The sequence below is a fragment of the Pituophis catenifer genome, unplaced genomic scaffold (genome assembly GCF_029215685.1).
Source record: "Pituophis catenifer annectens isolate HBS135680 unplaced genomic scaffold, rPitCat1.0.hap2 SCAF_3, whole genome shotgun sequence".
Lineage (NCBI taxonomy): Eukaryota > Metazoa > Chordata > Lepidosauria > Squamata > Colubridae > Pituophis > Pituophis catenifer.
The window spans coordinates 153122676-153145786 of record NW_027256883.1 but is presented as its reverse complement, the minus strand read 5'-3'; the positions used below and the strand labels follow the sequence as shown (position 1 = coordinate 153145786).

The following is a 23111-nucleotide window of genomic DNA, read 5'->3' as shown; positions in this document are numbered from 1 at the left end:
CAACTGGGTCCTCAATTTACCCATCTTAGAAAGGATGGAAGGCTGAGTCAACCTTGAGCCAGGGGAGAATTGAACTCGCAGTAATTGCAGGCAGCTGGATGTTAAATGCTGCCTTAGGAGGCATTAGCCTCCTACGCCACTCAGGCTCCTATATGTTCTGGATATAATCCCACCCAGTATTTTGGTTTTGGCCATAAATAAAATCTGCTTCTTTTTGCAAGCCTTGTCTTGAGTCTCTCTCTTTGGCATTCTGGTGACTCAAGTACATTTTGGGACCTTACACTACCATCTCTTAGGAAAGCACCTCATATGACAGCAGAGTTGCCTCCTGAAAAGGATGCATTTTATTTTATTATCTGAATTCTCAGATGAGAGCCAATGTTTTATTACAGCTTATTTAACTCAGACTTTCCAAGGCGAGCTATTTGATTGAGTCAAAGAAGACAGATTACTTTCACATTCACTGCAATCATTTCCTGAAGCTAGAAATGTTACAGAATGATAGATGAAGAAATTTTCACAGGGCTAAACTGACAATATTAGTCCTTAGGGAAAAAGTTTCTTCCTTATTTGAGACTTCATCTAAACCATCTCTGTTTTGGCAGATACCAGGTTTGCAAATACAGTCCTAAAGTTTTCAGGGGCTAGGAATCATTTTGAGCAAGGTAATATTGATTCCTTTCCTTGTTTACTTCACAGCAATAATATCGCAGTAGTTTTCACGTACTTTTGTAACGTAAATTACAAAATTATAATAAAGAATAAAGATCAATATAAATATAACATCAATAAAAAAATATATGGAGAGAACTTTGATACAGAATGGAGAAGATAGCTTGAGTCAAATTTTAAATTGATTTTAAATTGGAATAGTTTTAATTATGGCCAAGATATTTAATTATTTTAATTAGTTTTTTAGATTTTGTATGTTTTGTATGTATGTCTTGTTTTTACTTTGGCTGTTCACCGCCCTGAGTCCTATATTGGAGAAGGGCGGTATAGAAATTTAAACAAATAAAATAAATAAAATAGGACTGTATACTATCCTGTCACATGATCACCCAGACATAAAGATTGTAGCTGTGGATGATAAACTGAGCCTGAGAAAGAATGAAGAGAAGAATCAGATATGCTGTTACATCTGCAGAATCTCTCACAGGAAAGGGAAGCTGAAATGAGCTAATGGATGGGCAGAAGCAGATGAACTTAGAGGGGAGGGGAAAAAAATAAAATTGCTAGCAAGCAGAGATTCTTGGACTGCTGAAGAGATGCAGATTCCAAAATGGTTGAAGATACCAAACAGGAAGATGAAGTAGTATAGGAACAAGTAGCATGGCAGAGATTTCCAAAAGTAGAAGGGGATCTGAAGAGAAAGGATGATCATGATTATGCTAGCAATCAGATATTACCAGACAAGTTCCAACTAAAGATCTTGATTAACTCTATGAGGAATTCAACACAGCAACAGCTCAAGATAGATACACAATGTAATACTAATTGGGCCATCAAACTATTCTGTACATACATTCTCCTTTGAGCATAGAAAGGGGAAACTCTGAATGTTTAACTGAATGTTACTTACATAGTTATTTAAAGAAATGGTCTCTTAGAGCAAACACTTTTCTATCCTTTGTTATGCTTCCTCCCCACCAAAAACAAACAAACAAAGAAATGATATGGCATGATTCTCTTGAAGGTCTTATGTCTCATCTAATTCCTACATGGGCCAGTGACTGCTTTCAAAATTCAGCAGAGAAAAGAGAATCAATCACCAGCAATTTGGGACTCCCTTTTTGTTTTCATCCAAGAAAACCAACTACCTTTGGTTGCATTATTGCCATTCCACTGCTATATATGCACAACAGTATGATCGTTAAGAATCACAATCTGTGTATTATTTTCCTTTTCTCTTGCCATCCATTTTCTTTGTGTGTGAAGTTCTTTCAGACTGTAAGCCGGAGGGCTAGGGCTGCTTTTCTTATTAATACCTCCAATGCTCAGGCTGCTGAATATAAATGCTCTAAAATCACAAAACGACTGTCAAGAGCAGCATGCTGAAAGCCTGTGGATACTTTCTTCATGAGGTAAATTTCCAGTTAAGAAGAGACAGAATCTCTATGGATATGGTAGTCTGTATGGGCCTTCACATACTTTCATGTATTAAATTGTTTCCTTTCTGTTTAACTGAGTGGCGTATTGGGAAGGCCAATACTTTTATGGAGATGTGGGGGGAGGACCTTTGAAAACTTGCAGGGAATTCAGAATTAGAGAAATGTGGAGAGAATAGATTATTGATTGGCTCACTTATACATCTCAGGTACTGACTGCCTAATAGGAATATATGACATAATTCTTTGCTACAGACAAGAAAATACCTGTATTGATTGCACAAACTTAAACATTTAACAGCAACCTGATGTAGCAATTTGAACATGGCATAGTTACAGTAAATCCCTGCAGCAGAATGTTTCCTGTAGGTTTGTTTGTCTGTATAGGCAAGTTTAATGATGGCTATAAAAATCCCCGCATTGCCATCTGGAAAGTTCCTACCCTGGTTGATTATTTTCTAAAGAATTCCTCACAATTTGGGTTCATTACCAAAGTTCTGCTTCGTGATCCAATCCTACCTAACAAAAAAGTTGAGTGTATCACCTTGCAGTAATTGTCACATTTCAAACCTATTAAACCCCCCCTAATTAATTAAGAAACTGGCTAATTCTCTTCCACCCTTTCTCTGGTTTTTAAGTTTCAAGGTTCTTGGATTTTTAGCATAGTGAAGTGAGAGAAACTACTTTTATCACCGAGGAACTCATTTTCAAAAAGACCAATGTGTGATTGATGAGGTTGATATTACTTTGAAATGGAGATACTTTCTCTGGAAGTCAGAGGCGCTAATGTGACAGGAGGTTTTACATTTCAAGAGATGAGCTTGAGACCTGCCAGGAGTTTTCAAACACCCAAGTAAAGGGGAAAAAGGAGCCTCCCATTTTAGAAAGAATAGAAAAGCAAAAGAACCTGCTGTCAACCTCTAAAACCATATTTGGAGACAACCAAAGAACAAAAATGAGATATAAAGAAGGGAAAAGAATGTAATTAATAAAACCAAACAAGATTTTGAAAAGAGAAAGAAAATGGGAATCAAGAATAACAGCAGGGAAAAGATAATTTTCAACCAGAACAGCTTGTTTGTGGAAAGTAAGAGTTCTTTATGAGAAAAAGAAATTAAAAATTCCAAAGAATAAAGAGAATCTGAGGCAATGAATATTATACAGTACCTTGAGTCATTGGTTCATCATATAGTTCAGTTTTGTACTGATACATTGAGTTTGTGAATATACCTGACAGCGTACCTGTTACAACTCTAGATAGGAATCCAGCTAATTTCAAGAGGAAGGAAACCTCTTCCTCCACAGTCAGTACTGGAATGCATTTTTTTAAAAAAAATTCTCCCATCAGAAATGTAAAAATCTTGATGACTGTCAGCTTTCTTTATATGGTTCATTTATTCTTGAGTACTATATAAGAATAGACTACCAAGCGGATTCCAGTTTGAAATATATCAATTTACACTAAAGGCATGGAAGGTACTTTTTTCTACTTTATGTAATTTCTTCTACATAGGGATTCTTTTTTCACATATTGAAATTTACAATACATAGAAATATAGGAAAGAGAAAAATAGTTTCATGAGCTGATTGCTTGAAACAATTGCCTTTTGCTCATTAGAGTACTGAAGACACAGTAATGTCATATTGCATATAGATAGTAATATTTATCTCATTTTCTATATCCCCAAGTCTAAGCTAACAAAAAATTGAATGTAACAAATAAAATAAGAAAGGTTTATCATTACAAACAAAACCTTAAAAAAATTGTACTGTAGCCCAGGGGTGGGTTCTAATTTTTTTTACTACCGATTCTGTGGGCGTGGCTTATTTTGTGGGCGTGGTTTGATGGTCATGTGACAATTCTTTAGGATTTAACAGAGGTACTGGTCTACCAGGCTTTTAACTGGTTGTAGAGCTGTACCGGTCTACCCATTTGTTCTTGGAGCGTCCTGGTATATCCCTTTTGTTTTTTGAGCGTCCCGGTCTACCCATTTGTTTTTCGAGCGTCCTGGTCTACCCATTTGTTTTTCGAGCGCACTGGTCTACCACCACACTGCCTTTTAACACCGATCAGCTGTAGGGTGGCCCTTTGAAGCCCCCGGCAAGTGTTTAAACAATTTTTTTCCTTCCAGCCGATCAGCTGAGACTAGGGAAGCAGCGAAAAATTGGGGGCAGGGCCAAATAAAAGGTAAGAATAACCCGGGGGGGGGGGGAGCGGGAGGGCCCAGCTCCCGAACAAAGAGAACCGGTTCGGTGATGTCATATCGTCACCGCTACCGGCTTGGCTGAACCGGGCCGAACCAGGAGGAACCCACCACTGCTGTAGCTCTTGGAACCTAGAAGTCACATTAATCTTACCGGGGAATCCAATGGACAATTTTTCAAGCTTACAGACTAGCATTGATGATGTTATCTAATTTGGGTAATGAAACATCTGCAAGAAAACAAGCAAGCTCAGAGAGCACCAAGGACCCCTCATGTCAACCTTGAGCTACAAATATTCTCCTTTATTACAACCTTATATTTTAATATGCTTTACAGTGTGTGAACGTTTTATTTAGTGGAACCACAGCTGTTCTATAGATTTTCATCCACTAGTGTTTCACTTGCTCCTTTGAAAATAAATAGGGCCCTGATTAAAATGTTATTTTTTTCACCCCTTTGATTGTATAAGCAATGTTTCTGGAGTTAACAACTATCCCAAAGGCACCTACATTATGAACCAAAAAGAGGTATTCATGGGACCTGCATATTAAGCTACAGTTTGCTTTAACCATGGTTTGTTAAATACATTAGTTTTTTTGGCCCACCTATTTTTAGTATTTCTATCTTTGTATCTTTGGATATGTTAAAAGCTGGGACAGAACACAAAACCAAACCTGGAAATAAGCCATGAAGCCTGCCTACACAACATTGTAAGCCACATTTGAAAACACTAAGACAAAAATAAAACAGGTTTTTCAAACTCTGCCAGACTATCCATGGCTTATTTACTGATCTCTCTTAGCAAATCATGCTAAATAAGAAAGAAGTCAAAATGAAGCATAATGCAGGGCAATATGCTATCTGTCCAATGTTAGTATGAATTTTACTTCCTCTCTTTTCAGGAAATCTAATAGGATAAAGCAACTTGATGCACCACACAATACAGTTATACAGAGCAAATAACATAGAGAAGAAAGATAGGAGGGAAAGAATGTGGAGTATGGGCACTAGACTAGCAAGCATATCTTACTAGGTTTTTACACTTACTGTTAGTGCAACCAGCTTCATCAATTCCACTTTCACAGTCTTTTTCTCCATCACATTTCCAAGACGCAGGAATGCATTTATTGCTGGAGTCTCCACAGCTAATTTTTTCAGCTAGACATACTTGTTTCGCTACAAAAACAAACAAACGGGACACAGTTAAAGTTACCCAGGCCAAGAATATATTGTATCCCATCCAGCATTGCTTTGACTTTTACAAAGTGTAAACATTATTTATAATAGTTCTGAAAAAAATTGGATCTCTTTTTCTCCCTCATATCTCTGAAAGCTTCAAATAAAGTTACAGAAAATAAATTTATCCAAGATATTATGCACCACTAATAGTGCAATCTGCATAGATTCAGTTTTTTTTCATGAAGGAACTATTCATAAATTAGAAAATAATACTGCTTAAACTCACTGACCCACATACAACTGGAGTAAAAAAATTACAAAATGTATTTCTGACTTTTTTTTCAAAGAGAGGAAGATAATTTAGGGAAGCTGCTTATTTGATCAATTCATTGAAATTGGCTTTCTGTGTAGTATTTTTATGGTAAAATATTTACTCTTATTTGCATATGTGCTGTCAGTGAACACTCTTGATAATATAATAATTTCTTTGATGGCCCTAAAACTGGAGAGCCCATCCTTTTTTCTTTAAAAAAAAAAAAGAAATTGGATAACCATTTGTCTGAAGACCTCTAAGGTCCCTTCCAACTCTGTTATTCTATTCTATAAATTTTAGAAACACTACAGAATATATGAACAAAGCTAAACTTTTGTTTCAACTGCATCAACTGGGAATATAAATATACCCCCTCCCACCGGGGTTGTGTGTGTTCTTTTTTTCTGTGGAGGAGAATACAAAATTTAGAAAACAAAATGGAAATACACCCAAAATTGCCTTGGAATAAGCCTCACATTCACTTTACAATCTATAAATAAATAATATAAGACAATATTAATAATGTAGGAAATACAAAGTGTAGTGTTTGACATGGTGAACAAATTTATGGAGGATGTTTACTTAATACATATTTTAGAGCACTGATAAGGATAACCCTGAAGCCAATGACTGCTTACAAACAATAATCTAATAAATTTTCTTGGAAGTAAGCCCAGCTTATTTTAATGGACCTCACTTCAGGAAAGCTAATAAAGACTGCAGTTTCAGATGCAGAAATGCCTTAATTTTGTATATGCAAAATTATGAAAATTCCGAATACTGGAAAGCAATATTTAATATTTCTCCAATTATCCCAACTGTCCCCTAGTTGTATTCTCTTTTTCAGGTATTCATTTTTATGTTTGGGATACTTAACTAGGTAGAAACATATATTACCAACTTAAATCTGATCAGCTGTCATAAAGATGGCACCACTAACATTTTATATTAGAATAGAATACTTTATTGGTCAAGTGTGATTAGACACACAAGGAATTTGCCTCTGATGCATATGCTCTCAATGTACATGCAAAACAAAATAATAATAATAACAATGATGATGATGATGATGATGATGATGATGATGATGATACCAATAAGAGAATATAGTAGAACAGACGAGAAGGGTAAAAGTAATACAGCCATACTACATAGGTAAATAGACACGTGGGAATTAGGTGTTCAGAAGAGTGATAATATTAGAAAAAAAAACAGTCTCTTGTGTCTAGTTGTTTTGGCATGCAATGTACTATAGCGGCGTCCCGAGGGGAGGAGTTGAAATGTTTATGTCCAGGATGTGAGAGGTCTGTAGATAATTTCTTAGCCTTCTTTCTGACTCATGCAGTATACAGGTCTGTGGTATGCTATTGTATGTATTGTATATTATATATGTATATGGTAGATAGGTATATTGATGACACTCTAACTAGTGTCTATACTATAGACGTTTTTCCCTTAGTTTAACAACTACATTTTATTTTTATACACATTAGTTTGAAACTTTCCCAAAACAGAGTACAGTAAGAGACTGCAACTGGGGAAAATAATAAAATTAAGAGGTCTTCTGACATTATTTGAGAAGTATACTCTCTTTATAAAAAAGACATGAGATTAATCATTTCAATGAGGCAGAGAATTTTTTATCCAGACTAGTGTCCTCCACACAGCAGGCTTAAATTCTAGGATTTGAATTCTGGAACTAGGAGTACTATAATTAGGCTGTGATGCAATAATTGGATGGAAAATATTCATTGATCTGATTTTCATGCCTCTTTGGCAGGCACTCAAAGTTGCTTACAAAACACAGGACAAAACCCTCTTAGTTGCAATTGAGTGGAGAGGGAAGCATGTGCAAATGGGCTTTTCCATCATATCTCAACAACTACACAAAACTGAATAATTAACTAACACATAGAAGCTGCCAATAGGCAAGGAGTTAAAGGCTACTCTGCTTTATTTTAATTTTGGCCTTTTAAGTTGCATTTTGAGATACAGAGTTAAGAAGAAAAAATAGAGTTAACAAATGACAAATCAGTGCAAAAAAGTTCTAGGAAAAAGGCCATCCATTTGTTAATGTTTCAACTGGAAGCAAATGTTGATCAATATCAACAGCAGGCTGCAAATAAAAACTCAGCTGCAGGTGCAAATTACGTCTACTTAGCAATTCTTGCTTCCATCACTTTCATCTTTTTTTGTGGCTTAACAACTTGCAGTTTGAGTTTCCCCGAACCTAGGATAAAGAAAGGGTTAACCTGATAAATGACAGGGAGTGCTGTCAAGGTTTATGTTGGTGCAAAACATAGGGAAAACAGAGTCTTTCAAAAACAGACCATTAAAAAGACTTGGTTAAAATGTCAGACACATCAAGACCAATTTATCACCATGAGGCACAAATGCCAAGGATGGACAACAATGCTTTATTTATACAGAGACAAGAGGGAAGACAAGCAAGACGAGTCCATTGACTTGCCACAACCAATGGCCCATTCATTCTTGGTTTCTTTACACCCCAACAGGACAAATTCTTTCATTAAAATTGTTGAGCCTAACTGGCGCCCCATTGCTTGGCTTCCTCTTGTGCTACTGCTGAGCCTTTCAGGCACAGAAGCATTATATATATACATATATATTCAAGGGAATGGCTAGATAACAGACATTGACTTTCACATGACCATTTGTCGGGTTCTCACCATACAGGTGCTCTAGGGGCATGCAAAAAAATAAAAATCAGCCCCTACTTCTTGTGGGAAACCTGCAGATCTTTTCAATCTTTCAATAACAGACTAGACGGTTTCCGAGAGCATGAAACAAGGTCTATTTTTGTGGAAATGTTATTTTGAACAAGAAGGCCTGCTTACCACTATCCCTGCTTTAAGATTCCCTATTGTTCAATTTCTTATAAAATATGAAACAGTATACTAAGAAGATCCAAGGTTTCTCACAAATGTTATGTGTAAACTGCTAATTCAGCCTCAGGCATTAGCAGCTACATATATAGCAGCTCCTCCGGGTGCCGTCGGCTAGGCAATGTTGGCTGATGATCCCCAGGGGGAGAGCATTCTCTGTGGGGGCCCCTACCCTCTGGAAAGAGCTACCCCTGGAGATTCGTAGGATTCACGACCTTCGTACCTTTCGTCACGCCCTAAAAACATTATTATTCCAACAAGCAGGGCTGGCCTAAATAATAATAATAATATTTTACTATTTTAATGGGTTGTTTTAAGAGTTTTTTGGCCAATTTATTTAATTGTTTTAAATTGCTTTTAATTTTTATTTTGTCATGGTTTTATTTTTGGCTGTACACCACCCTGAGTCCTTCGGGAGAAGGGCAGTATAGAAATTCAATTAAATAAATAAATAAATATAATCCATCCTATTGCACAACATATGATTCTTATACCCTTGGGATTGAAGCCAGTGAAACTCTGTGAATAGCACTTAATTCCTACTGAAATCATGGGATTCCAGTTCAGGTTCCCCACTGTTTTCAGAGGCACTGGATTTACACACTGTCTAATATAATCCTTTGAGACTAGTAAGGATTTAAATTCATGAATTAGGCTCATCAATAATCCAGCTAGATTTCAATACTAGTGACATCGCTGGTGCTCACTAATTCATTTAATATTTGGGCTAGGGAACTTTTGGACAATCATGAAACATTAGCATCTCTAACGTCATAAGTGCCCAGAAAAGAGTTCTACGAAGTGGAGATTTTCCCCCCTTCCCAGAATACAAGATTAGACTAAAATCTTCAAGGGATTAGACAACTAATCTCTAAAGGATCCACAACATACAGAGTAATTCCATTTTGGAAATGCCTCATTCATTTCTTAACTCTTTTTAAATACTGCTGAACTTCAAGCAACTGCTAGTAGTATGTTCTAGAGTGAAATGAACAGAAGGAATTGTTTAATTGTATTCTCAGAAGAACTGAGATAAAAACACTTGTCTTGTGGGCACCAATAAAAGAAAATGAAAACAACTTGGTTGCCAATAAGAAAAAGAAAACAACACAAGGTTGAGAAGAAATAAAGAGAGGCTTGTATAAGAAAGGGATGTAATAGAAGTCATTAAGGACAAGCAAAACCAATAGTCCAGATCTGTAGGGATGGTATTAATAAAGTCCCAAAGGTGATTTTCCAAAAAAACAACCGGTCTTTCTTGGTTTTTTTTCCTCTGAAAACATTTCGCTTCTCATCCAAGAAGCTTCTTCAGTTCTGAAGAACCGAACATTTTCAAAGGAAAAAACAAAGAAAGCCCAGTTTCCTTTGGAAAAAGTACCTTTGGGGCAAGATTTAGATGATCTGGATGATTTAGAACCATGATGGCGAACCTATGGCACGTAGCCATATTGGTGGGCCCGCGAGCTCAGCTCATTTTTAGGCCTTCTGGGAAGCCAGCAAACAGGCTGTTTCCAGCCTCCAGGGAGGGTGGGAAAGACCGTTTTCGCCCTCCCCAAGCTCCTAGAAAGGCTCTGGAGCCTGGGGAGAGAGAAAAACGGGCCTACCGGGCCCACCGTGCCAGGACCAAGGGGGAGCGGGGAGGTCGCGCACGCATATGTGTGGGCAGGGCGCATAGAATTATGGGTGTGGGCATGCATGTATGTGACCCCCTCCCCATCCCCCCCGCTCCTGGCACGCGATGGCAAAAAGGTCAGCCATCACTGATTTAGAATGTCCATAGGCAGTATTAAGAAAACTAAAACACAGCTAAAGTCTGATATGGAAAGCTGAGAGTTGCAATAAAAATATCTTTCCCAATCTATCTAAAGCAAGAAAGCAGGAAAGTATCAAGATAGCTAGGAAATACATAGCCAACTTAAAATTATCTGGTGAAGGAGGAGTTGCAATCATTTTCCATTAATAAAAATCCCAACAACAGAAGAAAGGGATAATAATGATTCAAATTACAAGCACAAAAAAAATACTGTTCATGGCTTCACATAGTACATTCAACACACACACACACACTTAAAAAACCTAATTGATGTTACATTGCATTAATAATATCATTTCCACATCACAAGTAGCATAGTTTACTTCATCACTTAAATTATGCATTAGTTTAATCTCTAAATGATAAAACAGGAATAATTTCAGGGAAGAATCATTAAGGAGTAAACTAATCTAGAAAATGTATACCTGTACTATAGAAAGAATATTGTATAGCTTAGAGAGGAAAGAGTTAGAAGAGAGTGTTCCTCAAATACTCAAGACTTATTTTAGAGGCAAAAAGACAGAATCAGTAGCAGCAGATTAGTAGCAGGTTGAGTATTGTGATACCTGTTTTAACAGTAAGAACAGCAGCTATTCAGATGGTGGCCATCTGTTAGGGTGTTCTACTTTTGGATTTTTTGCAGTGAAGGGCAATTAGCCTATTGAGCTTATAAATCCTCCAATTTTATGATTCTGTACTACATGTTGAGTTACTGGAAGCAATCCTTCTCAATATTTATTTTACAATATTTATAGTTTACCCCAATCTCATTCTGGGTGGGGTACACCAAACTCAGAACAAAATCAGGGCATTAAAATCTAATTCATGTGAGCAATGAAATACTGACACAGGTCTTAAGGGTTCAATTCACAAAGACTTTCAGGTTTCAAAGAGAGAACCTCTCAAATGTAGCCTGCCTTCTTCAGATGTTTTGCATTCACCTCTGACATAAAGATGATCCAGAGGTCACACACAACAGAACCAGGAATTTAAATCAACTCATCAAAAAGGAAGAGACCGCTGATGAAATGGACTTAAAAGGCATTCTTTGGGTTTTCAAAACAAGGATGGCACCAGCTTGTTCCTGAACTATCCCAGTGGCTCAACAGGCTTTATGCCAGTGTTCTCAGAAATACTTTGCATGTGAAATGTTTCATTCACAGCTGAACGAACACAGACCACACATAAGCCTGGTGAATGAACACTCGGAAAGTTGTAATTAGAAATAGAGTATGTGATTTCAATTATGCTGTGATACACAGATGCTCCTCTTGTGTAGAAAAGATCTCATTCATTAAGCTGTTCAGTAAGCATTTCAACAAATGCTTCATAGGGAAGTCTGAAGAAGACTGCACGGATAGCACTTGTGTGTGTTTTTCTTTTCCAAATAATGACTTTCTATGATTATGAAACAGCAGTTTCTCTCTCCATCCCTTTGGCCTGACTGAAAAGATCAGTGACTGTGCTTATATATAAGTTGCACATTTAATTATCCTCTTAGGAAATGAATCCCTATAATTTAGAGAGGAAGTACAGAATGTGAGATTAGATGTTCTTTTCCATTAAATCCACCCTTCTTAATGAACATATTGTTCAGACAATTATGAAAGTGGAATTGATCTCAAGAAGTGTTAATGCCATTATGTAAATGATAATTTAACTTTAGGTAAATAGCCTCAAGTGATAAAAGAACCCTGACAATAAGAACTATCAGGAAGTAAACTTAAAAAAAAAACAAACCCATGGCCAAACTTTTGGATACTTATGACATGCAGATGGGACAAAGTCTGTTTCCACCAATAAACCTGCTGGCAAGTCACAGACTTATGTGGATTAAAACTTCCATAATGCCACTTGCCCCTTCATGAACCATATGTTCAAGAAAACATACCTCCATCTCCAATCTCTTATTACTTAGGGGGAAGGGGAAGGGGAAGGAGGAGGAGGAGAAGAAGAAGAAGAAGAGGAGGAGGAGGAGGAGGAGGAGGAGGAGGAGGAGGAGGAGGAGGAGGAGGAGGAGGAGGAGGAGGAGGAGGAGGAGATATTAAGTTTAGATTTGTCTTTTCTAGAACTCAAGCTGTCTTCAAACCATTAACAGATATTGATACCAAGAGGAGTATTGCCACTTTTCTCTATTTATCAGATGCCTGCAAAGTAAAGGTGCCTGCCATCTTACTTAAATAATGCATAACTGTGGAATAGTAAAAAAAGAATAGTTAAATAGTTAAATGTCTCAGTTTATACAACTTAAAATTCATTAAGGTGAAACTACAAATTATATATATATAAATGCTACAATTTTCTTAAGAGCTGTGGTGGCACAGTGGTTAAAATGCAGTAATGCAGACTAGCTCACTCCAGGAGTTCAATTCTGAGAAGCTCAAGGTTGACTTAGCCTCCATCCTTCCAAGGTCAGTAAAATGAGAACCCAGATTGTTGGGGGCAATATGCCGACACTGTAAACCGCCTAGAGTGGGCTATCTTTATAGACAGCCACTATGAAGCGGTATATAAGTCTAAGCGCTATTGCTATTTCAGAACACTGCAGATTCTTAAAAAGAAAATAGCATTGGATATTTCCTTTACTGTTTATTTCTGTATTTTCAAACTTTTGTTCAGACCCATAAAATTCATATGATTAAGCTCAGTTGTGAGTCAAAAGGAACCATCCCAAAAATTATTTTTAAAAATCCCCCCAGTGTGAGAAAAGTTGATTCTACATATTCTGGAAAAGTTAGAGGTATTTTGAGGTGATTATTAAATCCAAGCAGATACCATAGTGAGGTCTGTGTAAGTTAAGTATTCCGGAATGTGGTTGAGAGGAGCGCAGATGATCAAAGACAGAATCACATTGGGAAGGACAGAGGAACCGCTAACTCAGCTAATTGACTTAGAGTGATGGTCTGAGAATAGAAACAAATTCCCTAGTTATAAAATATTTAAGGAATACAAAAAATGTTATAATATAGTAACTGATGTGGTAATTATAGGAATTCTGCTGAGTGGAGGTCCTTCCAGACTGAAAGAAACCTCACACTGCATCCATGCTAAATTCGCTCACTTCCATGCTATAGATTCCTTATTTATCATATTCATGTTATCTTTTAAGTGCGTACAGAATTTTCCTCACTTTATTGTTATGATCAGCTTGTAACATAAGCTAAGACAGGGGTGTCAAACATGATTGCATTGAGGGTTGCATCAGGGTTGTGTTTGACCTCGGGGGCCAGGGGGCATGGCCATGGTGGGTGTGGCCAGCTTGACATCACGTGTCGAGGCTCCGTTTTTGGCCACAACGGTCTCCTGCAGCCCTCTGCCAGCAAAAATGGAGCCCCGCCCACCGAGCTCCATTTTCACTGGCAGAGGCACCATAGGCTGGTCCTTCACTGTTTCCAGGATGGGCCCGCCGGGCAGATCTAAACACCCCATAGGACAGATCTGGCCCGTGGGCCTTGAAAGTTCATTATTGGCCAAGATAACTAATGAGAAGGAAGTATGGTATAAAACAAATTTTCTGATACTTTTACTTTCTTCTCCTACTGGGGATTGACAATCACAAATGCTACTTGTTGTTCTGAGTACTTTTTATATTATTAACTGTAAAAAAGTATGTTTTTAACAAAATATAGTTTTTTCAAACAATATATGCAAAAAATTAAAATCTCGGGTGTTTTCCCGCGTCATTGTAAATAAGTTGGTTAAAATATTTAAAATCCTGGTTAAAATCCCATCTTAAAATCTTCTAAAAATCCTTACAGAGCACTCTGCAAGGTCCTTTAAAACCTCAGCTAAAATCCTACCAGTGACTTTAAAAGTTTTTCTTATAGCAACGTTTCGACAGGCTCACAACCCTGTCATCTTCATGCTCTGTTTCATTTAGAAGCTATGGGTTCTCTGTTGCGAGGTCGGCGCTGTCGCTTATCTATATTTGCTGCTGCTGACGTATGCTGGCTAGCCTGCAATTCTGTGTCCCGATTGGAGGACAGCAGTTTTTCTTCCTCCTTCCTCATCCTAACTGCTTGGCTGCGTGTTACAGGCCCAGCTTTCTCAGATTCTCTATTATTATCTGTCTGCTGTAGAGGGGAAAGGATTCTGGTAGGCATCACAGCACCCTTGATTGTTAGTTGAGATCTCAGCCTGTCTTCTGGCTCGATCCGCTCTCTCTTCTTATTGCTAGCCACCCTCTGCAGAGCGGGAAGAATTCTGGCAGGCCTTGCAACACCACTGGTTGCTTGTTGGAATCTCTGCCTCTCTTCTGATATTAACACTCGAGTTTCTCTCAGTGCAGGTCCCCAAATACTTGATAACCTAGAGGCGTCGTCTCGTCTGTTCATATTCTGCGGCCTCTTTTCAATTTCGATGGCCTCCCTGATTATTCTTTTGTTGAGATGTTCCTCTTTCGCCACTGTTCTGGTTTTATTAAAATCAATATTGTGTCCCGTGGCTTTCATGTGTTGTACCAAAGAAGAAGTTTGCTCTTCTTTCCTCACTCCATTTTTATGTTCTTCTAAACGCACACTTATTCGTCTATTTGTCTGTCCAATATAAGATGACTGACAGGAGGCACATGGCATTTCGTATATCCCCTGGTTTTCCAACTCAATTTTATCCTTAGGGCTTCTCACCATCATCGATATTTTTCTATCTGTACGGAACACTGTTTTTATTTTTTGTTTCTATAATATCTTACTAATTTTATCGGTGGTCCCTTTTATATAGGGCAGGATGGCAGTTCCCATATTCTGTTCTTCTTCTTGGGTTTTGCTCTGTCCTACTGTCCCTTGCTGGATTATAGTTCTAATTCTATTTTCGTGGAACCCATTTTCCATTAATACTTCTGTGAAGGTCTTAAGCTCTGTTTGTACATGTGCCTCATCTGCTAGCCGTTTAGTTCTAGTGATTAAAGTTTTTGCCACTGAACTTATTTGTGAGGGATGATGGTGTGAGTGTGCGTTCAGGTAACGATTTGTATGTGTCTTCTTTTGGTAAACACTGTGTCCTAGGGTGCCACCAGTTCTCTTATATATTAGTACATCTAGGAATGGGAGTTGATTTTCCTTCTCCATTTCCATAGTGAACTTTATCTTCGGGTGCATGTTATTCAAGCAACCAGTGGTGTTGCAAGGCCTGCCAGAATTCTTCCCGCTCTGCAGAGGGTGGCTAGCAATAGGGAGAGAGAGAGGATCGAGCCAGAAGACAGGCTGAGATCTCAACTAACAATCAAGGGTGCTGTGATGCCTACCAGAATCCTTTCCCCTCTACAGCAGACAGATAATAATAGAGAATCTGAGAAAGCTGGGCCGGTAACACGCAGCCAAGCAGCTAGGATGAGGAAGGAGGAAGAAAAACTGCTGTCCTCCAATCGGGACACAGAATTGCAGGCTAGCCAGCATACGTCAGCAGCAGCAAATATAGATAAGCGACAGCGCCGACCTCGCAACAGACAACCCATAGCTTCTAAATGAAACAGAGCCTGAAGATGACAGGGTTGTGAGCCTGTCGAAACGTTGCTATAAAAAAAACTTTTAAAGTCACTGGTAGGATTTTAGCTGAGGTTTTAAAGGACCTTGCAGAGTGCTCTGTAAGGATTTTTAGAAGATTTTAAGATGGGATTTTAACCAGGATTTTAAATATTTTAACCAACTTATTTACAATGACGCGGGAAAACACCCGAGATTTTAATTTTTTGCATTTGCACACCTGCGAAAATTTAAGAAGACACACACACACACACACACACACACACACACACACACAGCCTTCCATTGATATAGTGCCTGAATCTGTCCTACCATTGAAGTAGTTGATATTTTTCATTGCCTGTGTTGAAAATATTCCAATTTCCTTTTCCTGATGGTATTCACAATCTATTTCTCCTTGTATTTCTCATATCATGCAAGTTTGGCCCAGGATATTTTAATTAATCTTCTGTAAATCCTCATTTCAAAGGCTTCTATTCTCCAATAATAGTTTACAGCTGAGAAAAGACCTCAAACTAATACCTTTGGTTCAAGTCCAAATAGATGTAATACACTACACTGGTATAATATTTGAATTCTCACAAGCATTAACTTTTAAGAGTTTGCCAACTCTTAAATACACAAAATTACAAAAATACATAGCTTTCATTTATGTGAATAAACAGCAGTTGTGTTACCCTATTCACATACTGCATCTTGTTGCGAACCTTTCAAATATGACAAACAGCCTTGCTGGATTGGATCCAAAGGTTCTTTCCGCTGATGGAAGAATTCTTTCCATTAGAGAGTTTGTCAGAACAAGTTAATCTTAGGGTCACCTCCACTAAATTTCTTTGGATTTTACTGATTGGAGAAGTACAATAGAGTAGACATAAGATAAATAGCTGTCATTTCTGTCCGACCTTTTATACAGAACTGATGTTGTGACTTCGACCCCCGAGCCTGTCCTAACAGAGGGAAAGGACTCAGAAGGTGAAGGAGAGGATTTGGCAAGACCTCCCTCTCCAGGACCCTCCTCTCTGGCAATGACTCAGGTTTCCTCCGGAGGCCAAAAGATATGCCAGGAGCAAGGCACTTCGGAGCAGCTGCAGATAGAGAGCGAGGGGGATGAGTTTTGGCTGGATCCCAGACAGCGTCGGAAGGATAAGCGCGCGCAAGAGAAAGAGGCGTGGGCAGGCCAGAGATTGAGCTGAGTCACTGGACCACACCCCACAAGGGATAAAAGGGGGTGTGTCGGCTATTCAGGCCTTGTGACGGACAAATTGAAGAGCTCGGAAGTCATATCGTGTTTCTAGAACCCTGTTAGAATCTCTTTTTGGATTTCTTCGGACTGGATTTTGACAATTCTTTGCTTTGTGGAATTAATTTGGTATATCGGACTGAGGATGAAAAACCTCCCTTAGTGAGTAAAATCTCTTGGTAGGCAGTTCATGGTTCGCTGCCAAGACTGTTATCTTAAAGGAATTCCTGAGTGTTTGATTCATTAACATCTGGCTGTCTGTTTGTGTGTGTGCGTGAGACGGAGACAGAACAACTGAAATAGGTAAAATGTACACCAGTTATCAAGCTTCAGTAAGCATTAACATTTACAAAAAACAGACATCTATTTGAGTTTTCTGTTACTTTGTTTGGAATGCTTTTCTCATATAAAGATAAAAGTTTCCACTGTCCAGTCATGTCTGACTCTAGGGGCATGTCATCTCTGTTTCTTAGCTGAGAAAGCTAGTGTTGTCCGAAGACACTTCTGTGGTCATGTGGCCAGCATGACTATACGCTGAGGCATACAGAATGCTGTGACCGTCCCATCAAAGTGGTACCTAGTTATCTACTCACATTTGCATGTGAGTAGATAAAACTGCAAGATGGGCAGGAGCTGGAGCAAATAATGGGAGCTCATCCTGTCACACAGCGCTTGGGTCTTGAACCTGGACCCTCAGCTTTCCAACTGACAAGCTTAGGGTCTTTAACCACTGAGTCATCGCACCTGCCTTTCTTATACAATATATGATATAAAACAATCCTCCTGTGAACAGAAAGTATTTATATACAGCTTTGGACTCAATTAAATGCCATTGTTTTGATATGTACTAAGAAATTCTGGCTTTTGGTGACCGAGATAATTACAAAAATTAGAATTGGACAGATGATTCTGGAACATAAATATTCCAGATTATGTATAGTAGGTAAGAATAGATATACAAACTGAATTATAAACCCAGTACACACTACACAGCTGTCAATCCATTCATAACTATTATGAAATATTATACATTCAGGGCTATCTACACATGCAAGAATAGCTAGTACCTGTGAAATCCATCATAAATATTCATCGAATTAATTACCCAACTTTCCATTGCTGCAATCGTTTTGACATTCATCAAGGACACAGCTGCTTCAGAGTGTCTCTATAATTAATATATACTTAGCCACTATAAAATATAAGAATTAATTATGCCCTTTAAAGAATTCAAGGAGCACTTCTTATTAAGTCCTTCTCTTGATCAAAAGAGAAAAAAGCTTTATTCCAATGGTATAACTTGTTTTAGCTTTGAACTTTTTCTATTTCTATAATAATGGTCTGGTTATAGAAAGAGATGTTACTTACAGCCTTTGAGGATGACAGTATAAGGATCTATTCTGCTATACTGTACAGAGTAACATATATCCTAAAACTAAACACAGAGCGGACAGCCACTTGTCTGCAATGGTATAGGGTCTCCTGCTTGAGGAGGGGGTTGGATTAGAAGACCTGCAAGGTCTTATTCTGTATTCTGTAAGAAGTAAATTGGTTTCTTTATTGTATCTCCTAGCATTTATTTGCACCTAGGAAAACTTACTCACTGAAATCAGATTTTTTTTTTAAAAAAAATTGTTAAACCTTCTCAGTTCTTTTATCCCTCCAAGTTTATGGGAGAGAACTCTTGGCTTTGTCTTCTTGATGTTCACAACTGAGACATCCAATCTCTTTTTATCCAACTTCAGTGATAGCATAAGGAAAATTGATTTTTCTTCATGCATACATAAATCTATTGCAAGTGTGTGCAGCATAATGACTCTCATATAAAAGAACTGGCTGTTACATCCTGATGGGAATTGTTTCAAATGGGCTCTGTGTTCTTCAAACTGATGCCCTCCAGGTATGCTGGGTTACAAATCACAGAAAATCCTATCCGACATGACTGGTATTACAGGAATTGCAGTTTTATATATAATATTGGTATTAGCCTTCAAGGCAGTCCAGACAAAAAACACTACCAGGAGTATCATTACTTTGAAGTAAGGGGACATTAAACAGAATCTTGCAAGAGCCCCTCCTCTCTTTTCAGTCTATGGAAAACTAATGAGGGGCCCTTCTGAAATGCTTCTCAAGCTTCCCCCCACCTGCAGACAGAGCTCTCTCTCTTTTCAGACTGTTGCCTAGACTGCAGTCCTTTCTTCTGTCTCCCAAGGTCATTTGCACATGCCATCACAATAGCTGAACAGTTGCTGGATGGACTATGTTTTATTGTGGTGCATGCTGGAAAATTACTGCTAATTACTCTTTCAAAAAGTCTTGTTAGGAAAAGGAAACCAAATGAATATGTCAGGAAAACCGAAACATGTTTTACTTGAATACTTTCAATTTTCCTTGAAAAGTTCAAAGGGTCAAAATAAGAGAGCATGTGCATAGCTGTTTGCATCTTTCCCTAGTTTCCAAAAGTTCAGCTGAGAGACCTGAACAGGAACTACATTCGCATTGGTTTAAGTGTAAATAGAGCTACTGTTGTCACCCAGAACATTTTGTATTTAAATCCTGGCTTAAGTACAAAACTTTTGAACATAAGTTTTTCCATTCAAACAAATGTAAGTGAAATTTTCTTTTAGACTTTGTGCTTGATACATGGATAATAATAATAATAATAATAATAATAATAATAATAATAATAATAATATAAGGGTGAACTATTCATTTTTCCTGTTTTCACCCATTTACATGTTCAAACAAATGCCCCAAAAGGCTCACATTGACATTGACTCATTTCAAGTGCGGAAAGTAATAGAACATTGTTATACCATTATATTATGGTGTAGATATTAATTACACATTATCAAGACTGCAAATTTCCTTTTATGTTATATATAGATAAACATGGAATGCGCTAGCATCATTTCAAATCATTATTTGTAACTCTACACATAATTCTATTACATGTTCATTTATGTTTTAGTATCTGCTGATATATATTCAAAAATATATTTAAATTGTATAATTATGCTAACTATATACCGGTAGCATTAAGGTGAACTTTATAAGTAATATTTTAAGTCATCAATTATCAGTAAAAAATGTGGTCAGTGAAGAAAGTATAGTTATGGACTTATTCAGGTTATTAAAAATAGCTGAGCTATTTCAACTGTTGAAGTCCTTGCCTAGTTATTTAGACTACAGTTTTTCTAGGGAACTGGCCCTGGTCCTGAAATGAAGCTTATCATTCTGCTATGACTAGGTATGCAGCTGACAACTAGCTTTAATAACAACTGCACTAAGGTCTAGCAATTAGCCTACCTTGATCTCAGAAAAGCTAAGCAGGATCTAATCTGGTTAGTACTCAGATGAGAGATTCGCCAGTAATCCCAAGGCAATAGAATAGAGTGGGAATTTTTTTAAAAAATATTCTGGAAGAAGGCAATAACAAATGATTTCCTAAATTTTCCAAGTAAAAATAGACACGTGAGTATGAATTGAGCTCAACTTGATAGACTCTTCACCCCCCCCCCTTTATAATGAGTCCATAGATAGAAAATGTCCTATCTGCATAATAACATCAGGTATCACTCGTAAAAACAGCATCTGAGTTTAGAAGCTGCACTGTCAGCATTGGAAAGAGACACTGTTTAAAATACTGTATCTGAGCATGCTTAAGTATCTAAAATACCATGTGTGAAGTCATCCTATTATCTCCTCTACTGCTTCCCCCAGCTACAACCAATCTTCAGAAACAAACCTTCCAAGTCCGATTTATTCTCTCTCTTCTATACGTTTTGCTATTTCTTTCCTGGACATCCCTTCCTTCTCCCCCGCCCCCTCCCTAAACTCTGTCACATTTTCTTCTTTGATATAGTAGAATAGCCTATGTTTTGTAACTCCTTTACACTGTTATTATTCATCATCACATCTCCAGCTAGAGAGATTAAAGAAATTTCAGCAATATTAATAATACATTGGAAGCTACCATAAATATATTCAGAAAAAAATGATATTGTCATTTAGAAATGGTAATAAAGGGCCAACTATTTCCTTTTTCTGAAGACTCCTCTCTTGAACCCTAGGAGAAGTGTACCAGCCTCTCAATTTGTCCAGGATTTAGATACTTATTCCTAAAGGGCAGCTAGCTGTACATTAAGTCTGTTCACTTTATAGGAAAAACCAGTTATTTCATAACTTTATAAATGAAATTATAACACAATAATAATCATAATAATAATAACTAAGAACCTAGTGTTCTTAGTTTAGGCACTTTCTGGATTTATTTGAATTTGTTATTCAAATGTTTGTATACAGTGAGTTATGGAACATTTTCTCTAGAAATCAGTAAATAATTTGTATTCATTTCAGGTTCACTTGAATTTGCATTGTTGATGTCTACGGTTCCTGGTGCTGTTTTATAAATAATACAAAAGTTCTATAAATACCTCCTTCCTTATTAAAAAAATCAGCAACATAAGGTGAGATAGATTTAAATCTTTCATAATCAGTGTATTATAAGCAGGACTTGGTTGTTTAGAGGGGAAAAAGTGACAGTTCATCTTCCTTTTAAATTATTTGTGAAAGCCACATGGGGATTTTAAACAAGATGTCTTAATTAGTGGAGACCAAAATTTTTGCAGGCTAAAAAGTTACTATGCAGATATATTTTGCAAAGGGATTCTTAATTTGGCCTTCTCAGTCAAAAAAGTTTTCTCCATAGAAATTACAGAAAATCCAGCAGATTAAATCAGAGGATTACGCAAAAGTTATTGTCTGAAAAGTCTAAAATTCCTACTGGCTCAGGAATTCTGGGACTTGAAGTCCACAAGTCATAAAGGGCCATTGTTCCCCACTTCTGTTATAACGTTATAGAAAATGTGTACAAGGGCACCATAAATTTTACTACTGCAGGGTTTTAATCCCTTTAACAATATCTATAGTAGCTATGTTACTGGGTTATAAATGAAATATGCAAGGAATGGCCTTTTATAAATTGAATAGTTATGGATGACAAAGATTTCTTAATGGACTTTTTAAAAAGAAATTTCAAATGGTTCTCTTACAGTATCATTAATGAATAAATTAATGTGCTGTTGAATCCAGGAATAGATGAAGCAATTGTATTACCTCTTACATTGCATTATTTTTTATGTATAAACTTTTGCATAGAATGGGTTTTATAGAAAATAAAAATCTAAAAATCTTCTTACAATCTAAATCTGTAAAATGTTGGGTTGAATCTTTATTGAACTATATTTAAGTAGATGCACTGCTACAACCTATAATTAAATGCTGTACAGCTTAAATCTCATTGATTTTGGTCTCTAAATATGGATCTTGGATAACTGAATCTTTGCAGTTCCCCCCCCCTACATAATTAAGAACTTGATCAATTTAATTTTCAGATACTTATCTAGGAATTTCATGTTAAGTTACTGTTGTTGATTTTTGGCACATTTATCAGAATTTTATAGGAAGATTCATGTTAATATGGCAGAAAGTGAGATGAAACCCTTGCAAGGTCTGATTGGCTAATGCACGACATCTAAAGGGAGCTATGAGCAACGAGCCAAATGAGACAGGACAAAATACAGGTAGCCCTCAACATATGACCACAACTAAGATCAGAATTCCCACTGCAAAGCAAGGCAGTTATTAAGTGAGTCGTGCCCAATTTTACAGCCTTTTTGGTGACTTTGTTAAACGACTCACTGCAATTGTTCAGTGAATCACGTGGTTGTTAAGCAAATCTGGCTTTCCCTAATGACCTTGCTTGTCAGAAACTGCCTGGGAAGGTAGCAAATGGCAGTCACATGACCCTGGCTACTACCGTCATAAATACATGCCAATTGCCAAGTGTCCAAATTTTTTATCAT

General features: G+C 37.3%; 1 protein-coding gene across 1 annotated transcript in view; it reads right to left on the bottom strand.

The window, feature by feature from the left end:
• Window positions 1-23111, bottom strand: part of LRP8 (LDL receptor related protein 8) — a 200991-nt gene that overhangs the window by 42941 nt on the left and 134939 nt on the right. The window contains exon 4 of the mRNA XM_070939536.1: window positions 5361-5489. Coding sequence (XP_070795637.1) covers window positions 5361-5489 — 129 coding nt within the window. The remainder of the gene's footprint in view (window positions 1-5360; window positions 5490-23111) is intronic.